The 22,339-nt window shown below is 43.7% G+C and overlaps 1 protein-coding gene across 6 annotated transcripts in view; it reads left to right on the top strand.

Annotated features, from left to right (window-relative positions):
* Positions 1-22,339, top strand: part of nfia (nuclear factor I/A) — a 96,437-nt gene that overhangs the window by 49,209 nt on the left and 24,889 nt on the right. For all 6 annotated transcript variants that reach the window (XM_015376547.1, XM_015376545.1, XM_015376548.1 and 3 more), the window contains exons 3-4: positions 18,271-18,336; positions 21,922-21,996. In XM_015376547.1, the coding sequence (XP_015232033.1) occupies positions 18,271-18,336; positions 21,922-21,996 (141 nt within the window). The remainder of the gene's footprint in view (positions 1-18,270; positions 18,337-21,921; positions 21,997-22,339) is intronic.

Genomic DNA, 22,339 nt, shown 5'->3' with positions numbered 1-22,339 from the left:
TGGCTGTTATCAGGTATATCTGATTGTGTACAATAGGATTTTGAGCAAAGTTTTTACCATTAAATTATGCAAAAGGTGTCAGACGCAAAACATTTCAGAAAAAGTATGTATCAAATACGATACATTTGGCATTACAGGGTTAATATCTTTTCTGAAATATTAGGCCATATTGTCTGGTTCTCCTGGAAAATGGATTTTATTTTTGATAACATTTATTTTAAAATAAAATACAAAAAAAAATGAATCTAATTTATTCTCTATTTAATATTTCACAGCTGTTTTTTATCTGTGCATTGAGCTATACGATAACGGCCATCATGGCTTCATGAGTCCAGTAAAAATATTTTTTTTTGCCAAATAACTGAACTGTTTGGTATCAGATAACTGGGTTCTGTTGATGAAGTTCCTCAGGGAATCATCCTCGGGAAATTCTCTCTTCTTAATGATTCAGAGAATAAAACCAGACGCCTCCATTTCTCTGTCCAGTCATCCAGAACTTCGGTCCTCTGACCTGAAATACATCAAACTGTGTTACCTTGAAGAGCTCAGAGCATCAGGTTCTGTTGGGTTGACCTGAAGAACATTCACTTTGATAATATCAGTTGTTTTCCTGTAGATCATAGCAGAACTTTGATAAAACTCTGGGGATATGCTCAGACATGGACCAGTGATGGTTCTCCTCTGATTAGATGTTCCTCGGGTGCTTCAGGGCAGGTCAAAGCTGAGGGGCTTCATGAGCGTTAGAAGAAAGGAGTGATGACTTAGATGAGGACTGAGGAGCAGAGCCCCACTGATGGGTCGGTCTGTCCCCTCAGATCGGCTTCACTGACCCACAGCAGCTCTCGCCTGGTGGGAAGCAGCTGGACCGACACTGTCAGGGTTCTGAGGTTCTGTCTCGGTGTCCCAGGAGCACCAACAGCTCTGCGACTGTGGAGAAGCGTGCTCGGTGGGTTCCTCTGCATAATGCATGAGGTGAGTGTAACCGCAGCTTAGAGCAGAGAGGTAGAGAAAGCTGCTGATGCTCGGTCAGAGGGAAAAAAGGCAGTGATGGAGGAAGAACGGGTCAGCAGATCAGAACCTCTCACCGTGAGCGGTACCGTAGTGGTTCTGTTCTGAGGCTGAGCTGAGGAAGGTTATCTATTCATAGGAAGAAAAAAAAAGTCTGTTTTGGAAGCTTTATCTTTGGTTTAGTTTTCACTCCTTCCCTCTGCGTTCTGATTGGCCGGTGACTGCCAATGAGGGGCCGTTATGTTTCTGTGTTTTGGTCCTGGACCAGATGACGACCTCATGCTAGTTGGTATTCCAGGAGGGGCTGCAGATACAGTAACCCCCCCTCTGCTGATCTCAGGTCTGCCCTTCAGAGCGGTTCTGCAGAGCGGACCGTGTGTGTGTGTGTGTGTGTGTGTGTGTGTGTGTGTGTGTGCACAGCCTCATAAATAATTCCTCTCCATATTCCTTTTAAACGATAGCATCCCTGGGTCGGCCCGTCTCAGGGCCCGGCTCGGCAATAAATGATCCTGTCAGAACAAAAACACCGGGTCCGTTATTAAAGGGACTTGGACCAGGAGCTGATCCGGTATCCCAGTCGGACTCTTTGTGGAAGCAGGTCTGAGCATCGCTTCAGCTCTGTTCACTGATGGACCTCAGACTCAGCTGGTTTTATAAAGATCTGGACTCTGGGAGCAGATTATGGACAATCTGTGGACCGGTTCCGAGGAAATGGTCTCTTCCTGCTGCGTCTGAACCAGGTCCTAGGTCAGAATCAGGGTCCCTGGCTCTGTTCTTCTGAGCTGCGCCACTATTGGTCCCACAGGTCTCCTGCAGATTCAAATTTCATTATTTTGTGAATTTGGTTCCGTTATAGACCCAGAACTTCCTGGGACACTTTTCAGTTCTTCCTGGGGAAGAACTGAGCTGAACCGCTCGGTTTGGGTTTATTTTTAATGGGTTCTGTTCATTAAATCTTGGGAAAGTCCAGTTTGTGTTCCTGGTGTAAATATTGGCCCCCAGGGGCCCCGCTCTCCGGCAGAGCCACTGGCCTCCTTTGTTCGGGTCTTAGCGGTGTGATGAAAGCTCAGAGGAGGCGGCCCGGAATTAGACGTGAAAGGCCCGGCTTCTGCGCTACATCTGATCCGAAGGGATTACTGACAGGGCCCAGTCAGCGGGGTTCTGATGAATCAAATCGTCCACCTAACCAAACTAAACTAACTTACTAAACTCAGATCTGATGTTGTTTTCCCTTTTTATGTCAGGTTTCCTGCTTGAGAAATGCTACATGATAATGAAAGATTTCAGAAAAGATCTCAAACTCTTTATAATTTTAATTTTTAATGATTTTACATTATTATTTTAGGTTCAAGAAACACTGCAGGATTTCCCACCTCAAACAGAATTTCCAGATTTTTGTTCCCTAATAACCTCCTCCCAGACACCACCTCCACCTCCTCCTCCTTCCCTCCCTGTCCTGAAGCTAACCTGATCGGAGCGCTGTTGTCTGTATCGCTGCGATCTGAACTGCTGCATGTCTGAGGCAAACACACACACACAGCTGGAGAAGCAGCAGACATGATCCATCTGTACCGACGCTCCTCAGTGGGACGATCATCTTCCAACAGAACTCCGTCCCAACAAAGGCGGCATTATGTTGCTCTGATTCTCCCTCCTCCTCGTCTCAATCTCTCCTACAACCGTGTGAGATAAGCAGTGTGTTTGTCTGCAGCTGCTGGGTTTATGTTCTCTCCTCCTCCCTCCTTCATTCCTACAGTCTTCTCAGCAGCAGGAAAACCTCCTCAGGGGTAAACCGAGGCCAGGGACTGGGTGGATGCAGAGGGGGGTCAGAGGAGAGAAACATGGAGTCCTGTGAGGGAGGGGGTACGAGCTGGGGGAAGATGTAAGCTTCCGCCACAGGCTCTGACAGCCACACAGGAAGGAGATCACAGGAGATCAGTACACCGCTGTTAAAAACGCCCCCCACCCACCAATGGCCCAGAGCGACCCCCCCTCCCTCCTCCAATCAGAGTGGCTGGTTCTTCCTGGTCAGACAGTGAGTTCTTCCTAATGAAAACATGATCATCTGGGCCTCCGTGAACTCCCAGCTCTGAGGCCTCAGAACCAATGTTCTCCCAGACCCTATCCATGACCCCACCCCAGCTCCCCAAGACATAAACAGCTTCTGACTTTAAAGGGGCCATAGAATGATTCTATAGGGTATTTGGTGCTGGTCCTAAAGGTCTCTGAATAGGGTGTGTAACATTGGTTGGGCTGAAAATGGCATATCTGCTGTTCTATGAGCCCTAATGAAAGCCTGGTTAAAAGCCCTTTTATGGTAAGATCATGAATATTTAGATGAGCTGTGCCCTGATTGGTTGGTTTACAACGAGCAAAGCTGCTGAGCAAAGACGCATCATAGCAACAAGCACTCACTCACTGACCCCCAGCCCCCATCCTCCAGCTGAGGACGGTGGCTCATGGCTCTCTGCTGAGGTCCGGGCCAGTCAGCGGCCCAGCAGTCGACATTTCATACCCGCCCCGCCAAGGCGTGACAACAGTACAGGCCAGAACCAAATAAGGCAACATCCTCAAGTTTACGTCAACTCGGGGCTTCGTTTGAATATGTTTTATGGTGAAGGTATAGAACTGCGAGATTTGCAGAGAAAGGAGGTGTTGATAGGGTTTGGACTTCTCTGTACTTCCAGTTCACCCACTCAACTATCGTTATTTATCTATGACAATATAAACTTGGTTTTGCATTCTATGACCCCTTTATAAAGACACCTCTATGCAGATGGCATTCTAATCTATTTCTACTGAAACCCATACTGGTTCCGGCTTCTGTTGGTAGGGATAAAACCAAACTTTAGATTAAAACGTTCACGACTTTGGTGCAAACGATTAGTTGATAAACAGTGGAAACATTTAGACGAGATGGAGCTCTTTTTCTGCGGATGTAGTAGATGTCCTGATTTATTGAGCGGTACTCTTCTGGTCCGGTTTGTGGTGTTCGGTTTTGTTCCTTCGGATGCTTTGGTCGGGATCAGCCTGTTTGCATGACGTCAGGTTCAGCAGCAGTGGAGCTAAAGAAGTTTAAATCCCTGGAATAATCCAGCCCTGCACTGCAGATTTATTAACGACACCGTCATCTGTCAGCATGCAGAGTATTTAAAACGTTCATCAGATGCGGTTTGATCTGCAGACTTATTCCTGACCCAGGTCAGAGGAGGTTAATTAGCTGCTATCGACCCAGAGTCTGGAGACAGAACCGCACAGAAACGCATAGAAATACACACCTGAGCCCACAGACACAGAGTCAGAACTCTGAGGCAGTGAAATCATCTGAAGATCTCAGGGTTCAGCTGTGATCACAGGTAGATCACGGGATTGCTGGATGAAATGCATCCTGGGAGTTGTAGTTTTCCCCCTCTGGTTTTGAAGAGCTGATGATCAGATCCCTCGCATGTTGTGTTCAGGTACGGCTGTAAATCTGCGTGTGCTGGCAACCAGAGAGGTTTGTCTTTGTGAGCACAGAGGGAGGTGTCTGGAACCCTGCAGCTCCCTGCTCCAAGGTTTATGTGTGTGTGTGTGTGTGTGTGTGTGTGTGTGTGTTCGTGGTCGGCATGTATTCATTATTTAGTGAGAGCTATTACTGGGGATAAGAGGCTGCTCTCTCTCCTCTCTCAGGACTGTATCGATCGCTTTAATTGCCCCAAAGATTGTCAACTCTTAAGATAGATATTAAAGCGCTAGCTTGGCCCTGCCAGGATGCTCTGCAAATGGAGCTAACAGTCTTGAGTGTGTGGGGGGGTGGAGGACAAGCGCAGAGGGAGCACGATGCAACACGTCCCAGACCGCCTGTCGAGCTGAGAGGTCTCACTCCGACCGATCAATAACACGCTTGTGAACACACGAGGCGATCAGCCAGGAAGTCCGTTTTTATTTCTGAATGTGATGAAGAGCAGAGATCTGAGTGGATGAAGCTGAGGCGGGTCTGTTGCCGGTCCTGCAGGTGGCTGCGGTGAGCCAAGGTTGATCCCAGATGGGGAATGAAGCTGAAGGAGGTTTCTGACTACCAAAGATCTCCTCCTCAGTCTGCTTTTACACCATCAGACTTCATTGTCGCTGTTTTCTTTAAAACATGGTTTCAGTTTATGGACATTTGTCCAATGAGCTCTGAGGGTCAAACTTTGACTGGGCCATCTTGATGCTCTTCTTCTGTAGATACTTTGTTGTAGATCTACTCCTGGGTTTGGGACCAATGTTTGGCGGACTCTTTAAGCAAAATACATTGGTGCACAGAGAACCTCATGGTCCACTCCACATCAGCCATTCAACACTGTGCTGAAAAAATGGTACGCAGTGTAGCCAGGAAGAAGAAAATGGTTGGTATTAAAGTGGCTGGGTGGACCAGGGCAGTGTCCACAGTACCAGACAGGGAAGCTTAAGCTTCACCAAATGATCTGCATTCCAACCGATTCCCTAATGGGAACTTCTTCTCTGAACTTCCTTTGGCTATACCAGTGAAACCCAACAGCTGAGGCTGTTGCTGATCCAAAGGTCGGTTCTGAATCTCTGGTTGACATGTTGTTTCCAAGCCTGTTCAGGATATAACCTGCTTACACACTGATCCTCTGCCGTCACCGTTTAACCTGATTACTCTGATTTTCCCCCCTAACATGATCGGAGCGGGATCAGCAGAAATTCTTGGAAGGTTTGTTCTCCCGCCAGCTGATCTAAAACAGTTTCGAAAAGAAACTAAAAACAGAATGATGGTCAGAGGTTAACCCAGTTCAGGTAGCTGGACTCTGCCTAAAAGACTGCTAACATAGCACCCTCTACTGGTTATTATAGGAGTGAGTCTGAACTATTCTGGTCAGTAGATCAGTTTGGGATTTTTACTTTCTAGTTCATATCTCACTAAGAATTTTTTTAATGAAAAATCTTTCCAGAAAAACATAGAGAATAATGTCCAGGGAACATTTTTATTATTTATGTTTGCTGTGATTTAAGACACTCTGGTAACCTCATGGCTTTCGACCATAATGTTCTCTCCTGATGAGCCAAACAGCTCTGCATCGGTTCTGGTCCAGCTCCACCTGGTGGACCGTGGAGTTCCTCAGAGCTCCATACTCGGTCCTGCTACCATTTGGGATCCAGCATTTCTATGCCGATGACATCCGTCATTTAAAATCTTCATTCATCTTCCCTCCTTTACGGTTTCTCTAAACTAAAGTCGACTTTGTGTGACATTGACGAGTGAAACTGAAATCTGAACCATATTCAGAAATCATTCCGTCTGGATTTTCAGACTCCTTCAAATCAACACCAGCTTTTTTCTTTATTTGTTTCTCTGTTTTTTTTTTTCTTTCCTGAATCTTTTAGTGAGTTTCTTCTGAGAGTGTGAACTCCTTTGATCACTGCTACCTCCTGCTGGTTGCAGGAAGTCGTTCCAGACTTTAATGGTAACCTGAACACCTGCTGGCTTCTTTAACTTAGTCGCATTTGAACTTGGATCCTAGAAATGTTTTAGAACATTTCCACTGAAGCTTATTTTTTGACTGATAAAGATGTCTTGGTGCGGTTCCCATTCCAGGTAGATCTTTCCAGTTCTTTCCTACCCATTCCTGCTCCAAGTGTCTTAACTGGAAGGTTCAGCTGCCTGTGAAGTTCTACTGGTGTTTCGGGTTAAATTTGAGCAGAATCAGTTCTTCAGATTTCGGATCCTGTGACCTCATGTCATGCTACAGCATTCCTGCTACTTACCTTGGAGCTGACCTGCTGCTGTCGGGTCGGGTTGAGGTGAGGTCAGGTAAGTTTGGGTCAGGCTAGGGTACGGCCGTCCCGCTGTTAGCTGATGGTCCGGTAAAGCCGCTTTAACGTTTTGCCACTTCCCCTCTGTTTGTCCACTTCCTCTGTCCTCATTGTTCACCTATCTGCTGGGGTTATGTGGCCCCGCCCAGTCTCCGGGGGTTTCTGACCCGACCCTGACCCCAGTGTTCTCCGTCTGCTTTATGACTTTCATCCAAACGTCAGCTTCTACCCAAGCCGGATTGATTAATTAAACCTCAGAAAATATTTTCTACTACTGGATGACACAGCTATCTATTGAAGTAGCTTCATGTGTTCCCAGTGACGATGGAGATTCTGATTTTATATCTGCCCCTGAATGCATTTCTAAGATAAGAGGAAGTGTCAAACCTGGATGTGATAGAAGGCCAGCATTGTCCTGGGGTAACCTGATGGTTGTGCAGAGATTACTGCTTCAGGTGGTAATCCTGTCCTTAACGAGCACAGAGGGTTCGTTAAGGCTCGTTAAGTTAATTAGTTAGAATAAGATTAGATCTGAGAACATGAACTTATAACCTGAACAGAGCCGGAGTAGAAACCAGCTAAGAAAAGAGAGCCATGGATGGATGGATGGATGGATGGAGGATTATAAAAATATTAGGTAAACTTCATACTAGGAACTTCTTCATAATGCAAACAAACTCTGGTGTTTTCTCTATAACTGTTCATAAAGCTGGAGAGCAGGCTGGCGTTTTTTCTTCTCTGGTAGAAACCGTGTTGCTTTAGGTGACCTGCTGGGACGCCATGTTAGTGAAGAGGCCAAATAAACGGAAGATCGAGACGAACTTAGAGAAGATTAGACGGTTTCCCTTCTGTGACACGTTTTCCTCCTCCTCTTCTTCCTCGCTTATTCTGTTCCGTCTCAAACATCTCAGTGTGACCTTGCAGCGTTCCTGAACCCCCCACCCCCCCACAGCTTGTAAGTGCCGAGGATAATTTATATCTAAAATATGTGAGGTGGGGGGGTGAGGGGGTGAGAAATGGCTCCCTCCATCCTGAGGTGGCCGGGGCTCTCCATTACTAAATGGGCTGAGTCACCGCAGTAGGAATAATAATGAGAACCCCCCCCCATCTCATGATGCAGCAGATTAGGAGCCCAGCAGGAGCAGGAATGTTTCTGCTGCTGGGGGGGGGCTGTACTCTGACCCTCCTCTTCCTCCTCCTCTCACTGATGAAGCTGTAAAAACCGGACTGAGCCAATGTTTTTTTTTGTCATCCAGTCCGGCTGCTCAGTCCGGTCCGATTCCAGGTTGTTTCTGAAGCTGCAGCCGCTCGGTTCTGGATCCATTAACTGGTGCTAATGTTTTCTTTGTGGTTCTTTCTGTGGTTCTCGTGAGGTTTTTTTCTGATGTTGGTTTTACCTGAAGTTAACTGAACCATCATTTGGGCTGAACTTCTGCACCTGAATGAAACAACCCGATTCTGTCCTCTGATAGGTCCCCTGCAGACGAGGCTCCGCCCATTCGGGCCCCTTTATCAGGGCTGAGTGGTACTCGTGCCCTCACACAGGTGATAGTGATACCGACTGGAGATCCTCCTGGGTCAAAGTCTCAGTCAGAACCAACACCCTGCTAATAAACGGCACATTTCCTGTCAGGTCCAGGACCTCTGACCCAATCGGGCCAAACATCACGTCTGGCTGGTTCAGCTTAGTCCAGTGGGTCTGACTGCCTCCAGAGGCTTTAATCATGGTACTGTTGATTTACTGATGGAACCCCTCACAGAACCCTCCTGGTAGAACTTTAAGGTGGAGCTTAGCTAGTTCTGGTTCTGACCTTATGGTCCTTTCTTCTGGTTCAGAACCTTCCAAAAGTATTTCTGGGTTTATGTTACTCGTTAGAGGCATCATTGGATCAGGACCTCTGAGCAGCAGAACCTGCTTCAGGAAGGCCTCCCTGCTCCTGGGCCGTTCCTGAATATTCCTGATTCTTCCTTCACTCCCCCCAGTGATCAGCTGAAAGCCTGTGATGGAAGTGGGCCGGGTGGCCGGTGCTCAGTGCAGTGGGGGCTGGGGGGTGCGGTCGCCGGTCTTCTCCAATCGTCTGTTTTCTGCTTCTAATTCCAGTTGAAGCTTCTGCTGCAGAGAAGCCATTACCATTGATTTTCTGCAGGATGGGATTGGACTCGCGCTCTCCCACCTCCTCGTCTTCATCGGCATCCTCTTCCTCGCCGTCTTCCTTGCTCGTCTGTGTTTCCCCGAGACTTTATTAAAGCAGGTCCATCTTCATCCTGCAGAGCGGAGGAACTCCTCTTCGTCACATCAGATGTGATTCCGCTTTTTTCAGCTTTCGGTTACCGCTCCGCCTACACTCTCTGACCTCTGACCTTTCCCCTTCACTGCCTCTCCACACCGAGGTCCTGAAGGCTGCAGAACACAAGCTTCCTCCTTAACTCATGTTCCTCCTCCTCCTCCTGCTCTTCCCCACACCTCAGTCACATCAAACTGAGGGTCAGATGTTTACATGTTCGGACATGTTGCTAAAATGTTGTATCCGGTCTTGTTGGTCCAAACAGACATGCACCTTAGTCCAGATCCAGACTTGCCTCCATAAAGCTGCAGGTGAGTCACCTGGTGTGGCTTTCAGTGTGAGGTCCGAGAGGAGGATCTAGAGATTCTTCATCAACACATGAAGCTGGAACAGAACGCCGTCTCTCCTCAAACCTCTAATAATAGTAAAGAGGACGGCTGCATCCAGAACGGATTAAAGCTCTGTTTGATGTGGTTCCACTTTCTGAGGCGCAATGAGATTCCAGACCTGTTTGTTTTTAGGAGGAAGAGCAAGAGGAGGAGGTAGAGGTACATAGCGCTGCAGAGATGCTGTTGCTCTCTGTGGCATGAGCTGCAGAAATACAGAAGCTCTGAATCCAGATCCATGGCCTCTGGATGCCTGAGAGCGCTGTAAGGTCCACAACCGTTATTATCGGCTTATTTTGTTCTGATCATCGTTGGACTTTTTCTTGTTTAGTTATTTAACATAACTATGCCACTTTAAGTCAGCACCAATGCTGAAAATCTTGCAGAATCCTTTTGCATCAAGTTGGCATCTTAATCAGTAGTAAATAGTTATGAATATATATTAGACTTGACATATATATGTGTGTGTGTGTAATTGTTTTAATAATAAAGTTGTAGCTATGGCCTTAAAGATGAATATTGCTTTCAAGTTTTTTTTTAAATGCAGAGATGCATGTCATTTTGGTCCAATCTGTTCAGTCGATGAACGGTTTGATTGATGGGTTGACTGGATAAGACACACCCACTCAGCCTTGGTTTACAGTATGTTACGCTGCAGACTACAGTCTGGATTATCACACTGTGTGACTGTTACCATGTTTTTTTGGGGACAAATTACCAGAAACATGCTACATTTTGGGGACTTAAAAGTACTAGTGGGGACCAACGACGATGAGAAGTTCTCTTCTTGAGGTGGGGGTTAGGTTTGGGACTAAGGTGGGAACTGAGTTTAGATTTAGGTATTTGTTGGTAATGGTAAATGTTAGTGTTGGGTCATGGAAGTAGGATTGAAGTCAATGGAAGTTCCTCATTAAGTATTTCAACATGGTGGATGTGTTTGTGTGCTGCTGTTTCTGCATCAGAGTGAGGACCTCTTTTCCAGTTTCACCAGCAAAGTGAGGACCATTTGAACTAAAGTGAAGACATTTTGCCGGTCATCACTGCCTTCTTACTAATAATTAGATTTAATTCTGTTCAATTTATTTATATAGAGCCATTTCACGACATGTATCATCTCAGGGCACTTCACAGAGAGAATTCAACCAGATCATACAGTCAGATCGGTTCAAAGTTGTCTATCTAAGGAAAACCAGCTGATTTCATTCAGTCTCCAGCTTTACAGGATTCACTTATTCTGGATGAGCAGGAGGAAACAGCAGATATTTGCTTTTAATTTGGTGTTGATTCTTCAGAAATCCCTTCACTGTCACTGCGTACCATATCATGTATGCAGTGACAGCAGAGAGGAAAGACTCTTTTAACAGGAAGAAACCTCCAATAGAACCAGGTTCTGTGTGAGCGGCCATCTGCCGATGCCGACTGGGGTTCAAGGAGAGAAGAAATGACTCACAAAAGGAACATAGAATCACTGATCCACAAATAATTAATCATTTTGAAAAGCTAATTGTAACCTAGTTTCATTCAGTTTAGTTTTGATGTCATCGATTCTCAACACATCGTCTGAAGGCCCTTAAAAACTTAAATGGATCATTTTAGAACCCCCTGAGCTCAGAACCACACCATCCTGGTTCTGAAGCTTTTCCATGGATGCATTTTAATTTATTTCAACTTTAGGGTGAAAACTTTTCTGCCTATAAAAGCTACAAATATGGCCTCTGCTTTCAAACCTCTCAGTCAGACAAAGGTCAGAGGTCAGCCATATTCTTGCAGCTGTTACCAGAAGCTGCAAGAACTTAAACTGGTCTGTTGGATTCCCGGTGGGTTTGCAGAGCGTGTTGGTAAAACGGTTTGTGTGTGTGTGTTTGGGGGTGGTGTAAAGGCATGAGCTCTTTTGTTCTGGCAGAAGGTGGCGAGTGGCAGAAGCTTAAAGAAAGCCGACAGAAGCTCCAAAATGGTTGCCAAAGCTTTAAGATGGCTGCCAGGAGAACGCAGACAGACACCTGGGTGTGGCTCGCCAGCTGGGTGCAGAGTGGGATTCAGTCGGTTTGTTACTTTGAAACGGGAATGAGTGAAACAGACCAAGCTTAATGTCTGAGACGCTGCTGACAACGAGACGCTTCATCCTGCAGCCGACGTCTTTGTTGGACGGCGAGGCGCCAGCGGCTGCCAAGGAGCTGCTGCCAAAAACCACACACACACTGACACAGTTACCTTCTCGCTTTCACACATTTTCTATCACACAGTAACCCAAACACCCTGCTCCGCCTCCGTGGGGGGGAGGCCGTGTTTGTATATCCGTGTGTTTGGGTGGGGGGGTTTTAGAAAATGGCGTCTGCTGATGGTGATGATCCTGAAACGGTCTGAATGAGTGTGTGTGTTGTTGGCCGGTGCACACCAGAGTTCACGGTGCCAAACGGGGCCTTGCTTCTGCAGCTCTGCCTGGAAACCCAAAAATCAGAACCTTTTTTCACGGTCCGGGTTCTATGAATGTGCTGCCGTCGGTTCGTTTCACAAACATGTTCAGGTTGATAAATGAGGAAAAGCAAAAAGAGGTTTGGATCAGCAGCTTAACCTTCACTGGGCGTTCTGGGATCCAACCAGGCAGGTTCCAACCCCGGAAAAATCTTCTTGAAAACAACTTTTAACGACAGAGGATCAGGTTCTCCATCGTCGCTCTGTCCGGAGTCTAATTTTGATCAAATATATATATATATATATATATAAAAAAATTCCATTAAACTGGGTCAGCTTTGCTTTAGCTCTGGAATTCAAATCATAAAAATAACAACAGTATATTCTATTTATAAAGGAAACATTTATAATATATTGCATAGAAACATATTTTTAATATAAATATTTTCAGAAAGAAATATGTAAAATCATTTGCTGCCATTATAGATGATAAATAGCAACCCATTTTCTTTGATTAAATCCGACCTTAATCCATCGGCACCAGCTTCACATTTCTTTTCTGATACCGAGGATTAATAATTAGCATATTTGGGTCAAATTTTAGTGCTGGATGAAAATAAAAAGAACCCGTTTCCTTTCTGATGAGTCCAGGAATCTGATTCTTCTGCTTGTGATTCATCAGGACTGTTAATGAGTCAGGAAGTTCATTACCTTACGCTGCAGTGTCAGGTCTGCTGTAGTTCCGGTCGCTACCAGTTGTTTCCATCAGGTGTTGCAGGTCCACCTGGACGACAGAGAACCAGGTTAAGTGCAATGAGGCTGTTCCACCCCCAAGAATTTAAGGATTATAGATAAGTCTGGAACCATCATTTAACTCTGAGTTCCTTTGGTCCTAAAGCTCTGTGATCTTGACCAACCGTACAGTTGCTTTGTCACCTGGTGCCAGGCCCAGCATTGGTTCTGCTCCATTTTAAGATACAGAGATATAAATCTACACCCATTGAGCACCTGGAACTGATCCACCTAATAATGATTTTACTGGTGGGCGGAGCATCTGTCTCTGTCTACCTATTGGATGCTGCATACTTCTCTTCAAGTTTGGAAACTGATTGTGGGTGGAGCCTTTCTTTGTGTTTAAATATTGGAGGTTGATGGTGGCACGCAGCTGATCTCTAATCTGATCATCTCATCATCCAAGCTCAGGGTCATGGATACATATGGGAAAACTTTATTTAACCTGTTGGTTGACATTTCTCTAGACATGAGATGCCCCGATCCGATACCTGGATCAGGCTCTGATACTGACTAATTATCTGGATTGATATCAGTGATTTGATATCGGATATTGGAGATCCAATCCAGTGCACATTGCATGGAACTGTTATTTCTTTTTCTTTTTGGTGCTTCTTTGTTATTAAATAAAATAATTTACATTTTGGGAGAGAATTAATCAGATTTATCCTGATTAATAGATTATTGAAATGATTTTCAACTAATTTAGTAATCGAGTCATCGTTAACTGGAGTATAGAGATTCGAAAATAAGCCTTCAGAGCAACCCATCATTAGAGCAGTAATTATACTAAAATTGTAAAAAAAAAAAATAGAAAAACATTTTACATTTAGGATAAAAAAAAAAATTTCTTCTGTCAATATACTCTATCCAGAACTCCTCAAGTGGAAAAGCTTTAGTTTTGTCTGCTTTAATTCTGTAAAAATCTTCTTTAAGTAACCTTTTGCTAACTAATGATTTGCAAAATAACCATTAGTTGCAGCCCTAGCACATTTATGTCTGTGTTGTTACCTTTTGTTTTAACAATGTTTATGTCTATGCCAAAGCCTTCACTCACATAGCGAGATGTACGGTTCATTAATTTAACAGTTGAATCGGATAGGTATCGGATATCGGCCGATAGGTATCGGATATCGGCCGATACACTCAGCCCGGGTATCGGATCGGAAAAAAACTGGATCGGTGCATCTCTACATGAGCAATCAGAGAAGTTGTTGGTTTGGGATGTTTCACAGCTAAAGTCAGGAACTGTATCAAAAGGAACTGACCAACAAAGACCGGATCCTTTGAGGACTGCCAAAGTCCAGAAATGAGCCGCCATCTACCTAGAGCCTTCACCAGCTGTCGCTACCCTTACCTCAGTGCGATCGCTGTTGCCTAGCAACCATGGCAGGATAAAGCATAGTCTGTGAAGTCATAAAGACTGAGTTAAACCCATTTCTTTGAAAAACGTATTTAATCTATTGTTGTAAAAAAAAAATTTAGAAGCTGCAGTCTTTAACTTAATGTCATTAACTTTTCCGATGGCTCTTAGAAATAAAAAGAAATGCAGAATGAAAGAAGTACAATAGTTCATGAAGGCAGAAGAGAAACAGACGGTAAACAATTATTTTTGAAATTAGCATTATTATATTTCATTATTTACCTAAAATGTAAAAAATCAAACCCAGACGTAAATTAAAATTTATTTAATAACATTCAAAGAGCTGGAAAAACAGCAGCTATTTTTAGAAATTACACAAGCATAGAGGTAACGGGCACGATTTCCCTTTAAGTGGCTTAACTGAAGCCCGGCTGAAAACAATGAAATAAACTAAACATGAACAGGTTTTTATCATCTGAATGATTTTCATTCGTTTTTAACTTCACTCTGCAGTGATTAAAAAAGAACCAATCTGCTCCAACCTGCGATGGGGAGAAAAAGGCTTCATTGGTTGGAGAATCCAAATTTTAACATCCTCTGTTTCAGCGCTATAAACATATCGAAGGAAGCAGCAACAAAATTTGTAGTCTGGCATAGAGATTCCTACTTCTACAGGAACCAGAACCTGTTTAGTTTTTTCCAGTTATATCCAACAACAGTTGGATCTGACCCGTTTGTTTGCTTCTTTTCTTTGAAGCAATAATATTCATCAAACACCAGGAACAGAAACCTGATGAACTTCTACGGACCCATCTACGGACATCCAGCCACAGTCAGACTGGTCCGCATCAAGAACTTTCCCTTGTTTACCATCTGACCTCTTTATTCAGCGGAGAACAGATCTGCATCTGAACCAAACGTCACCAGGCTTCGTCTCACCCTGAAGAAACGCTGCCTGCATTTGACCCGTCTGGGCAAAAATCCTGCAGACTTTCTGGAAAGAGATTAAAGAAAACAGCAGGAATAGTTCTGACACTTAATGGGAATTCAGAATTTTATCGGTGTGATGAAGTCCTGGTCTCATGTATGCAGATGGTCTGACCCCCCCCCCATGCAGGTTGGGATGGTGTAGGCAGACAGTCCGGTCTGCTCCCACGCCTCATTAGCATATTTAATTAACCTGCTGACTGATGAATGAGGGGAGGGAGTGTGTGAAAATGCCCCCCAGCACCCACCCATCACCACCACCCCCCGTTGCCGTGGTTTCGGGCTGATGCTCTTTGTTTTAAGCAGCTGAAGCAGGACGACATGGTGAGCGGCATGCAAACAAGGCTGATAAATGCTGCACTTTGTCTCAGTACAGGGGGTGGTGGGGGTTAGGGGGTCCTTAGAGAACAGCTGAGAGTTTGAACAAAGGACGCAGCCTGGTGGTGATCAGGTGCAATAACAGGATTAAGAGGGTTTAAGGAAACAAATGGGATAAAATGGGAGAAGAAAAGAGTTTAAAAAATGCTGGATCCTCTACGATTCTGAGGAGAACTGGAGAACGGACCTCCTGCAGCTCTCAGCCCCTCCTGAGTCACGGCTGCAGGAGCACCAGGGCTAATATTTCTTCCTCCTTCAGTATTTTATCTGCAGCACAGCCGATCGATGCCACTAAAGCTGCTAAATCATTTTCAGGAGTGGAGAGAGAAGGAGAGCTGATTTATCCTGCATGTTCTCCGCAGATCCACTGAAAGTTTCCTCTGCAGGAACTCTCCCTGCGGTGTTACTTCCCGGAGGAGGAAGTTCAGCAGCAGAAAGGACAGGAACTGCTGGATCTTCCTAAGATTCTGTTCTTTCAATCTTTAGCTGTGAGTTAATGATTCTTTTCAGCTGAATATATGGATCAGCTGTGTGTCGATGAAGCTGCAGATGCCAGAGTCAGGACCAGAAGATAGAACTTCTGTTAACTTGTGTTCAACCTTGCTGAGAAGACTGCTTGAAACAGATCACCTCAACAGAACCACTGTCTCAGACATGGAGGTGTCTAATGGACGGGTTTAGACAGGAATGCTGTATTCCAGCTGTGGGATCAGTAATAAAACCAACAGGAGACGTGATCACTCTATCAGGCGGTTCCTAAATGATCCAAACTAAGATAACAACATAAAGGTGTAAGAGTACCCGGTAGATCTGACAGCCATCTGAGGAAACTGGTACCAGTACCTTTGCAGAACCTCACCACAAACAGTTCAAACCAAAACTTTAAGGGTGTTTTCACACCTAGAGTTGCTTCACTTTGGTTCATATCTGCTGATGAGCAGTCCAGCTACTTTTCACTCAGAGAAACTCCAAGCCAACCAGAACCTCCCTGTAAAGTAGAAAAAAAATCAGGCTGTTTGTGGGTCAGACATGTCTCGGGCTGGGAATGCAAATTATGTAAATCCAGAAATCAGATTCTGTGTTCCGATAGAAAACAATTGAACCATTTCATTAATTGGTTCCTGCTTTCATTATCTGAGTGGTCTGCTGGGTGATGTTGATGCAGTCAGTTGCAGGGAGCTTCAGGTTTTGAGAGAAAGACGCACCGCTAATATTTATTTGTTCTTTTATACTACTAAAACAGAAACAGAAACCTTGCTACAGAAAACGGTCTGAATCAAACTTTCAGGTTTCACCATCAGAGAAGTAGAGTTCTTATGGAGCCAGTAGTTCTAGTCCGCTTTCCAGAAAGACAGCTGCGTTCATGTCTGCACAAATAAAACACTTTAAATAGGGGAACCAACCAAAGATCCACATAGAGGAATAAAATCTGGAGTCATAGGCGGATCTTGATAGGGGCCATTCCACCTATAGAACTGGTCTTTGCCCCATTAATGGCCCCTGTACTGGAGACATAACATTAAATTAATTTCTTATATGTATTGACAAAAGAGACTGTATCTGACTGGTTCCTTGGACTAGTTTAATCTACCTTTACCATTTAGTTTAACAGTAATTTAGAAATGGTGTGTCATGGATCAGGGGTCTGTAATAGTACCAGTGTGGCTTACTGGATACACTAAACCACAGGCTGATTCCCTATTTAAGTTTTGTTTGTTGAATTATTTTTGTTATATACACCCATTAAAACAAAACAAAAACCTCTGTCCCACCTCTGGCCTGAGGGCTTATCCAACTACTCCCCACTGAAGAACATTTTATGGTCCTGATCCACATTGATGTCTGGCAAAAATATCTAATAAATCCTGGCGCTGGATTAAAAAAAAAAAACACCCGAAAGTTCTGAATTGTTTTACTGAATGTTTGACATATTTTTCTCTTTTTTATATATATAAGCATTGACTGAATATATTTTTTGCACTTTTTTTTTTTCCTAAATACTAACCGATGATGAAAAGTAGTGTTGCGCCAATGCCATTTTTTGGCCCCGATATCGATACCCAATACCTGTCTGTGCAGTATTTGCCGATACCATACAGATACCATCTGTTTGAAGTTGGTGTGTGGGTGTAAAAATGAACAGCTGCATACTACTTGGATGTAAAATAATTGCCATCATGGCTTTGTTAAGCTGCTGCCTACCTTTGTGAAGCAGGAAAAAGACTAATACAAAGTGAATCCAGTAGAACCTTTTATTGCCTACCTGGAATGGGCGACAATAGTTTAATAAACTTTTGGCTCTAAAAATGCTATCGGTGCCGTATTTGTTGGTACTCGCTGATACCGATACCACCATTTTAGTGCTGGATCGGGGCCCTGCTCGATACTGGTATCGGTATTGGTGCAACATTAATAAAAGCTGCACTCCAAATGATCAAGAGAAACCTGTATCTGATCAAGAACAGTGAAACACATCCTCTTTAGTGAATGCTGCAATACAGTATATATCAGCATAATCAGCTTAAAGATAGAATATTTGCTTTTTGTCATTGACAGAAATAGTAAACAGAACAGGAACAAAGATGGAACCCTGAGGGACACCCTCAACTATTTCCATAGCTTGTTAGACAGTCACTGGGCCTGGTTCTGGATCAGATTGGGGTCCTGCTATTTCAGGGGAAGTCAGACATGTTCTTCCTGAGAAGGAACAGGCCGGATGTTTGGTAGCCTACTACTGCTGTTGTCAGGATTGAAAAAACTGAAACATTCCAGTTGTCAGTAAGCTCATGTTCCCACCGACCCGTATGTGTGTTTTAGCTGCTGCTGTCTGTTACTCATCGTGCATTTTTCTGCTTTCCCTCAGAAACCAGCCAATCAGAAAGCCCCAACCAGGCCAGCGAATCAGACATCAAGGAGCAGCCAGAGAACGGTGAGGTACACACACATATATGGTACTATAGACACACACACACACACACACGTAACTACATACACACACACACACACTTGCCAGCCAGCCTGAGTGTGACCCTGCTGATCTCACACACACAGACAGCCACATTCCTCGGTCGATTTCTGCGTGTGAAGGATATCCTCCTAGTTTTATCTGTGTGTGTGTGTGTGTTAGACCTTGACCCGAGTTCAGCTACGTGCTGTCAAACACACTCTGGAACCCACAGCTGGAAACGATTATCCTGCCTGGAACACTCAAACGCTTACTTCCTCACTATGGATCCTGGTTCAGGCCTTAATCCTGGTCCTGATCCTGGATGTTCTGACTCTGCTGTCAGTCAGGGGAGCCATGAGATCCATCATCTGCAGACACGTTTCACTGAAGGAGCTGCTCCCTGAAACTCCTCCTATGTTGCCAGTTTGATTCACAGTAGAGTATTGTTCAGCAGAGACTCCGCCTCTGAACCTTTACCTCCAACAGCAGGACAAAAGGACTTTTCAGCTGTTTTTACTATAGTAGAACATCTGGAATCTGTTGCCTGCTGATTGGCTCCTAGGAGGCAGAGGGTCTACTAGTGGACTAACTAGACTAGACCCTACTGCCATAGGGTAACGGCTCACATCTTCAACAAAGACCAGCTGCTGGACATTTTAATCAGCTCTGTCTGCTTTCTTTCTGCCCTTCTGAAGAAAGATTTTAATAATTCTTTTGGAGACGAGGTTTCACCAGACCTTCTTGCCTTCTGCTAATGGCCTTTAGTCTGACATTACCCAGCGGCTGATCTTCTGAAACATTGCTCAGGTCTAAATGGGACAGTGGACCGAGTGAACCAGAGGGAAATAGTTTATATTACTGACTATAGTAAGATAACAGGGTGGACTGCTCTTCTGTGACTTCATGATAGGTCATCTGAAAGGTTCCCCAGATCTTACGGTACATTCACAGAAGATGGAGAATTTTCCATGTTGGTCCCTGGATGTCTCTCTGACGCTCCATGTTGCAGACAGTTAGCTTTACAATCTCTACCACTTAGCAGGCACATTTTATATTCCATGCCTTGTGGGTCACAATATATGATGGGGAACAGAATAAGGTGTAACACCAGTTCCTGTTTTCTGATCCAAATGTCACTACCCGATCCGTACCGGAAGCACGATCCGTGACGTCGGATATCTGCTTGCACATGTGCATTCATCCAGGTCACCATGAAAAATGTAACTATGGTATTAAACGTACATATTTTATCCTTAAATCAATAAAGAATGCTAAACCACATCTCTTTAAAAATTCTATGACTTTTCTGAGACAATATCATGCTTTTGACATTTTTTTCCGTTAAACTGCTTGTTTGTTTCATTTTCAGACATGCTCAGAGTAGTCCCGCAAAATATGTCCGCAAAAATACATTTACATGCATTTTAGTTGTTTCTTCTTTTTTTTTTTTGATTATGCACTATGTACCATAAGGTTAACACGAAAGGAAAATACAAAATTCAAAAAGGCCAGATTTATGTTTCGATCCAAAGCCGAAAAAGTTCCCTCCCGGAGGTAGGGTTCCATCTCTGGTGCAGATTGAGCTCAGATGAGTTATAAATTATAAAGTATCATAATGCCTTTTTCTCCGTAGGAAATACATGATTAACCTTTAACACATTATCGTTTAGAACACTTACTATTTTTGGGGGAGAAAAACATTTATTTATTTATTTTATTTTTTTTAAAATACCTATTTTTTTTTGTTTTTGTTTTTTAATCGAGGGTGTATATCTGGTTTTTCATGCACAAATGACCTGCTGATACGGATGATGCTACAGTACAGATCAAGTAGTGACACAACCTACCAGGGCTGGAAAGGAATCATAGGTGTTCTGTTACAATATAAGGTCGGTTGATTGGACGAATCTGTCGGCATCGAAAGACTCAGCCCTTCAGTGATTGTTTTTTTTAAGAGTGTTTTTTTTTTTTTTTGACCTAAATCGCAGCCCATGACAAAAAACAAACCAAAAAATGCTGTTTTCAATGGTTCACACAGACTCCTTCCAGCTGCAGGTTTTTTCCTTGGTGCCACCATGCAGCAGAGATTTATCTACTTAAACTTGACACAGAAAAAAATAACTGATCCAACCAAATAATAGCGTTTTTTGTTTGTTTTTTAAAACAACCAAACCAGAACCAGACAGAGGAAGTTCATTTTTGACAAGAAAACAAGCATGTTTACCATATTAGGTTTTTGCAAAGTGCACAGGTGGATAAAAATAGAGGTGCAGATGATGCACTCTGAAAGTGTTATTGTCTTTGCGTACAAAGTCATCTGTGCGAATATATCGCTCATTGCCTCTGAAGAATATCAGCTGGAACATTCTTACATATCTCCCAACCTTATTACAAATGTGTGCAAAACACCGTTGATATTCATCTCATTCTTAAAATATTATTCTTAAAACATTTATATATTCTCAAAACATTTTTCGCAACTGCTGTATTTCCATTAAATGACAAATATGATTAAATAAACAAGTGAATACTTTTGTATCATCCTAAAGGATACCAGTCAGATAATATCTAATGTAAGCTAAACTACCAATGCTAGCTTGCTATGATGTTCACTCACACAGTGAATCCAGCGTTTTGAAGGTTTGAAGTTTGGAATATTGTAGCTGAATATTTATGAGCTTGGAATCTGAGGTTGTGAGTTTAAAACCCACTCCCATAGACTGACCCTCTGGGTCCCTGAGCAAGACCCTTAACCCCCGGGGCGCCGCAAATGGCAGCCCACTGCTCCCCAAAGGGGATGCATGAGCTGCTTTTAACTTTTAATTAAATTTCTAGAGTGAATGCCGTTGTTCTGTACTTGTGACAGAGTAATGACAATAAAAAGTTGGAAAAAGCTAACAGGTGACTCCACTCCTCAGCCAATCAGAGGCCAGCCGTCTTCTAATGTCATTTTTTCAACACATATCAGTCCTGTTAGAGATGGATCAAAACAGGCACTAAATGCTGGAAAGCTCTTAGAGCCAAGGAGAGCTGTACGAAGACAAGCTGAGTTAGTACTAATGGAAATGGGCCGATCCAAGCTGGTTTTAGTGTTTAATCCGACTGTATAAAACAGGAACCTGTTCTGGTTCCTCTGCAGCAACAGACTGCTCAGAATCAGGGTTCATTCCAAAGAGAGCAAACCCTGGTAGAACATTTCTTCTTTCTCTATTATATGATGATCTGATGACTGACTTTGCTTTAATGGGGATTGAACGGTTTTGAGGTTAATTAGATCTGATCGGCTCTGGGTGATTGGATTGTACCGGATCGATCTGAATTCAATCTGGATTCAATAATCCTGGATTTGAGTTGATCCATCTGCCTCATAAAGATCCTTGAAGTGACATCTGTGTAATTTGGTGCTGTGTTAAAAAAAGAAATGAATGAAATGGTTTCCTCTTTTTGTGATTGGATCAGTTTAAAGTTCTCTTCCTCCAAGCATTACTGTACTTCAGCTTCATTGAAATCCTGAGATGTTTCTACCTGAACAGTAGAATCAGTGTCTTTCTCTTCCTCCCTCCGCAGGTCACCTGGGATTCCAGGACAGCTTCGTCACACCGGGAGTTTTCACCGTGGCCGAGCTCGTCCGAGTCTCTCAGAGTGAGTCGGGTTCTTTCTTTTATCTTTCTCACTCTGATTGGTCAGATAGTGAAAGTCGATCTCATGGAGGTTAGTTCAGTGTCCATGGTAACCATCAGAGATCATCAAACAGTATCATCAACTTCATCAGAGCACAAGAAATATTCCGCAGAGTGAAATTTTACATATTATTATAATCTCTGTCATTTTATTATTTTTTTATATTGATAACCTTTTTTAATTTTATTTAGGGATTTCTTAAATTTTCAAACTAGTTCAGAGGTCTTCAGCAGGGGGGTCCGCGACCCTTAGGGGGTCCACAGGAACTTCATGGGGGTCACGAAAGTTTTTTTTTTTTTTTTTT

This window comes from Cyprinodon variegatus, unplaced genomic scaffold (genome assembly GCF_000732505.1).
Source record: "Cyprinodon variegatus isolate N-32 unplaced genomic scaffold, C_variegatus-1.0 Scaffold136, whole genome shotgun sequence".
NCBI lineage: Eukaryota > Metazoa > Chordata > Actinopteri > Cyprinodontiformes > Cyprinodontidae > Cyprinodon > Cyprinodon variegatus.
This window is presented reverse-complemented; position numbering and strand designations above follow the sequence as displayed.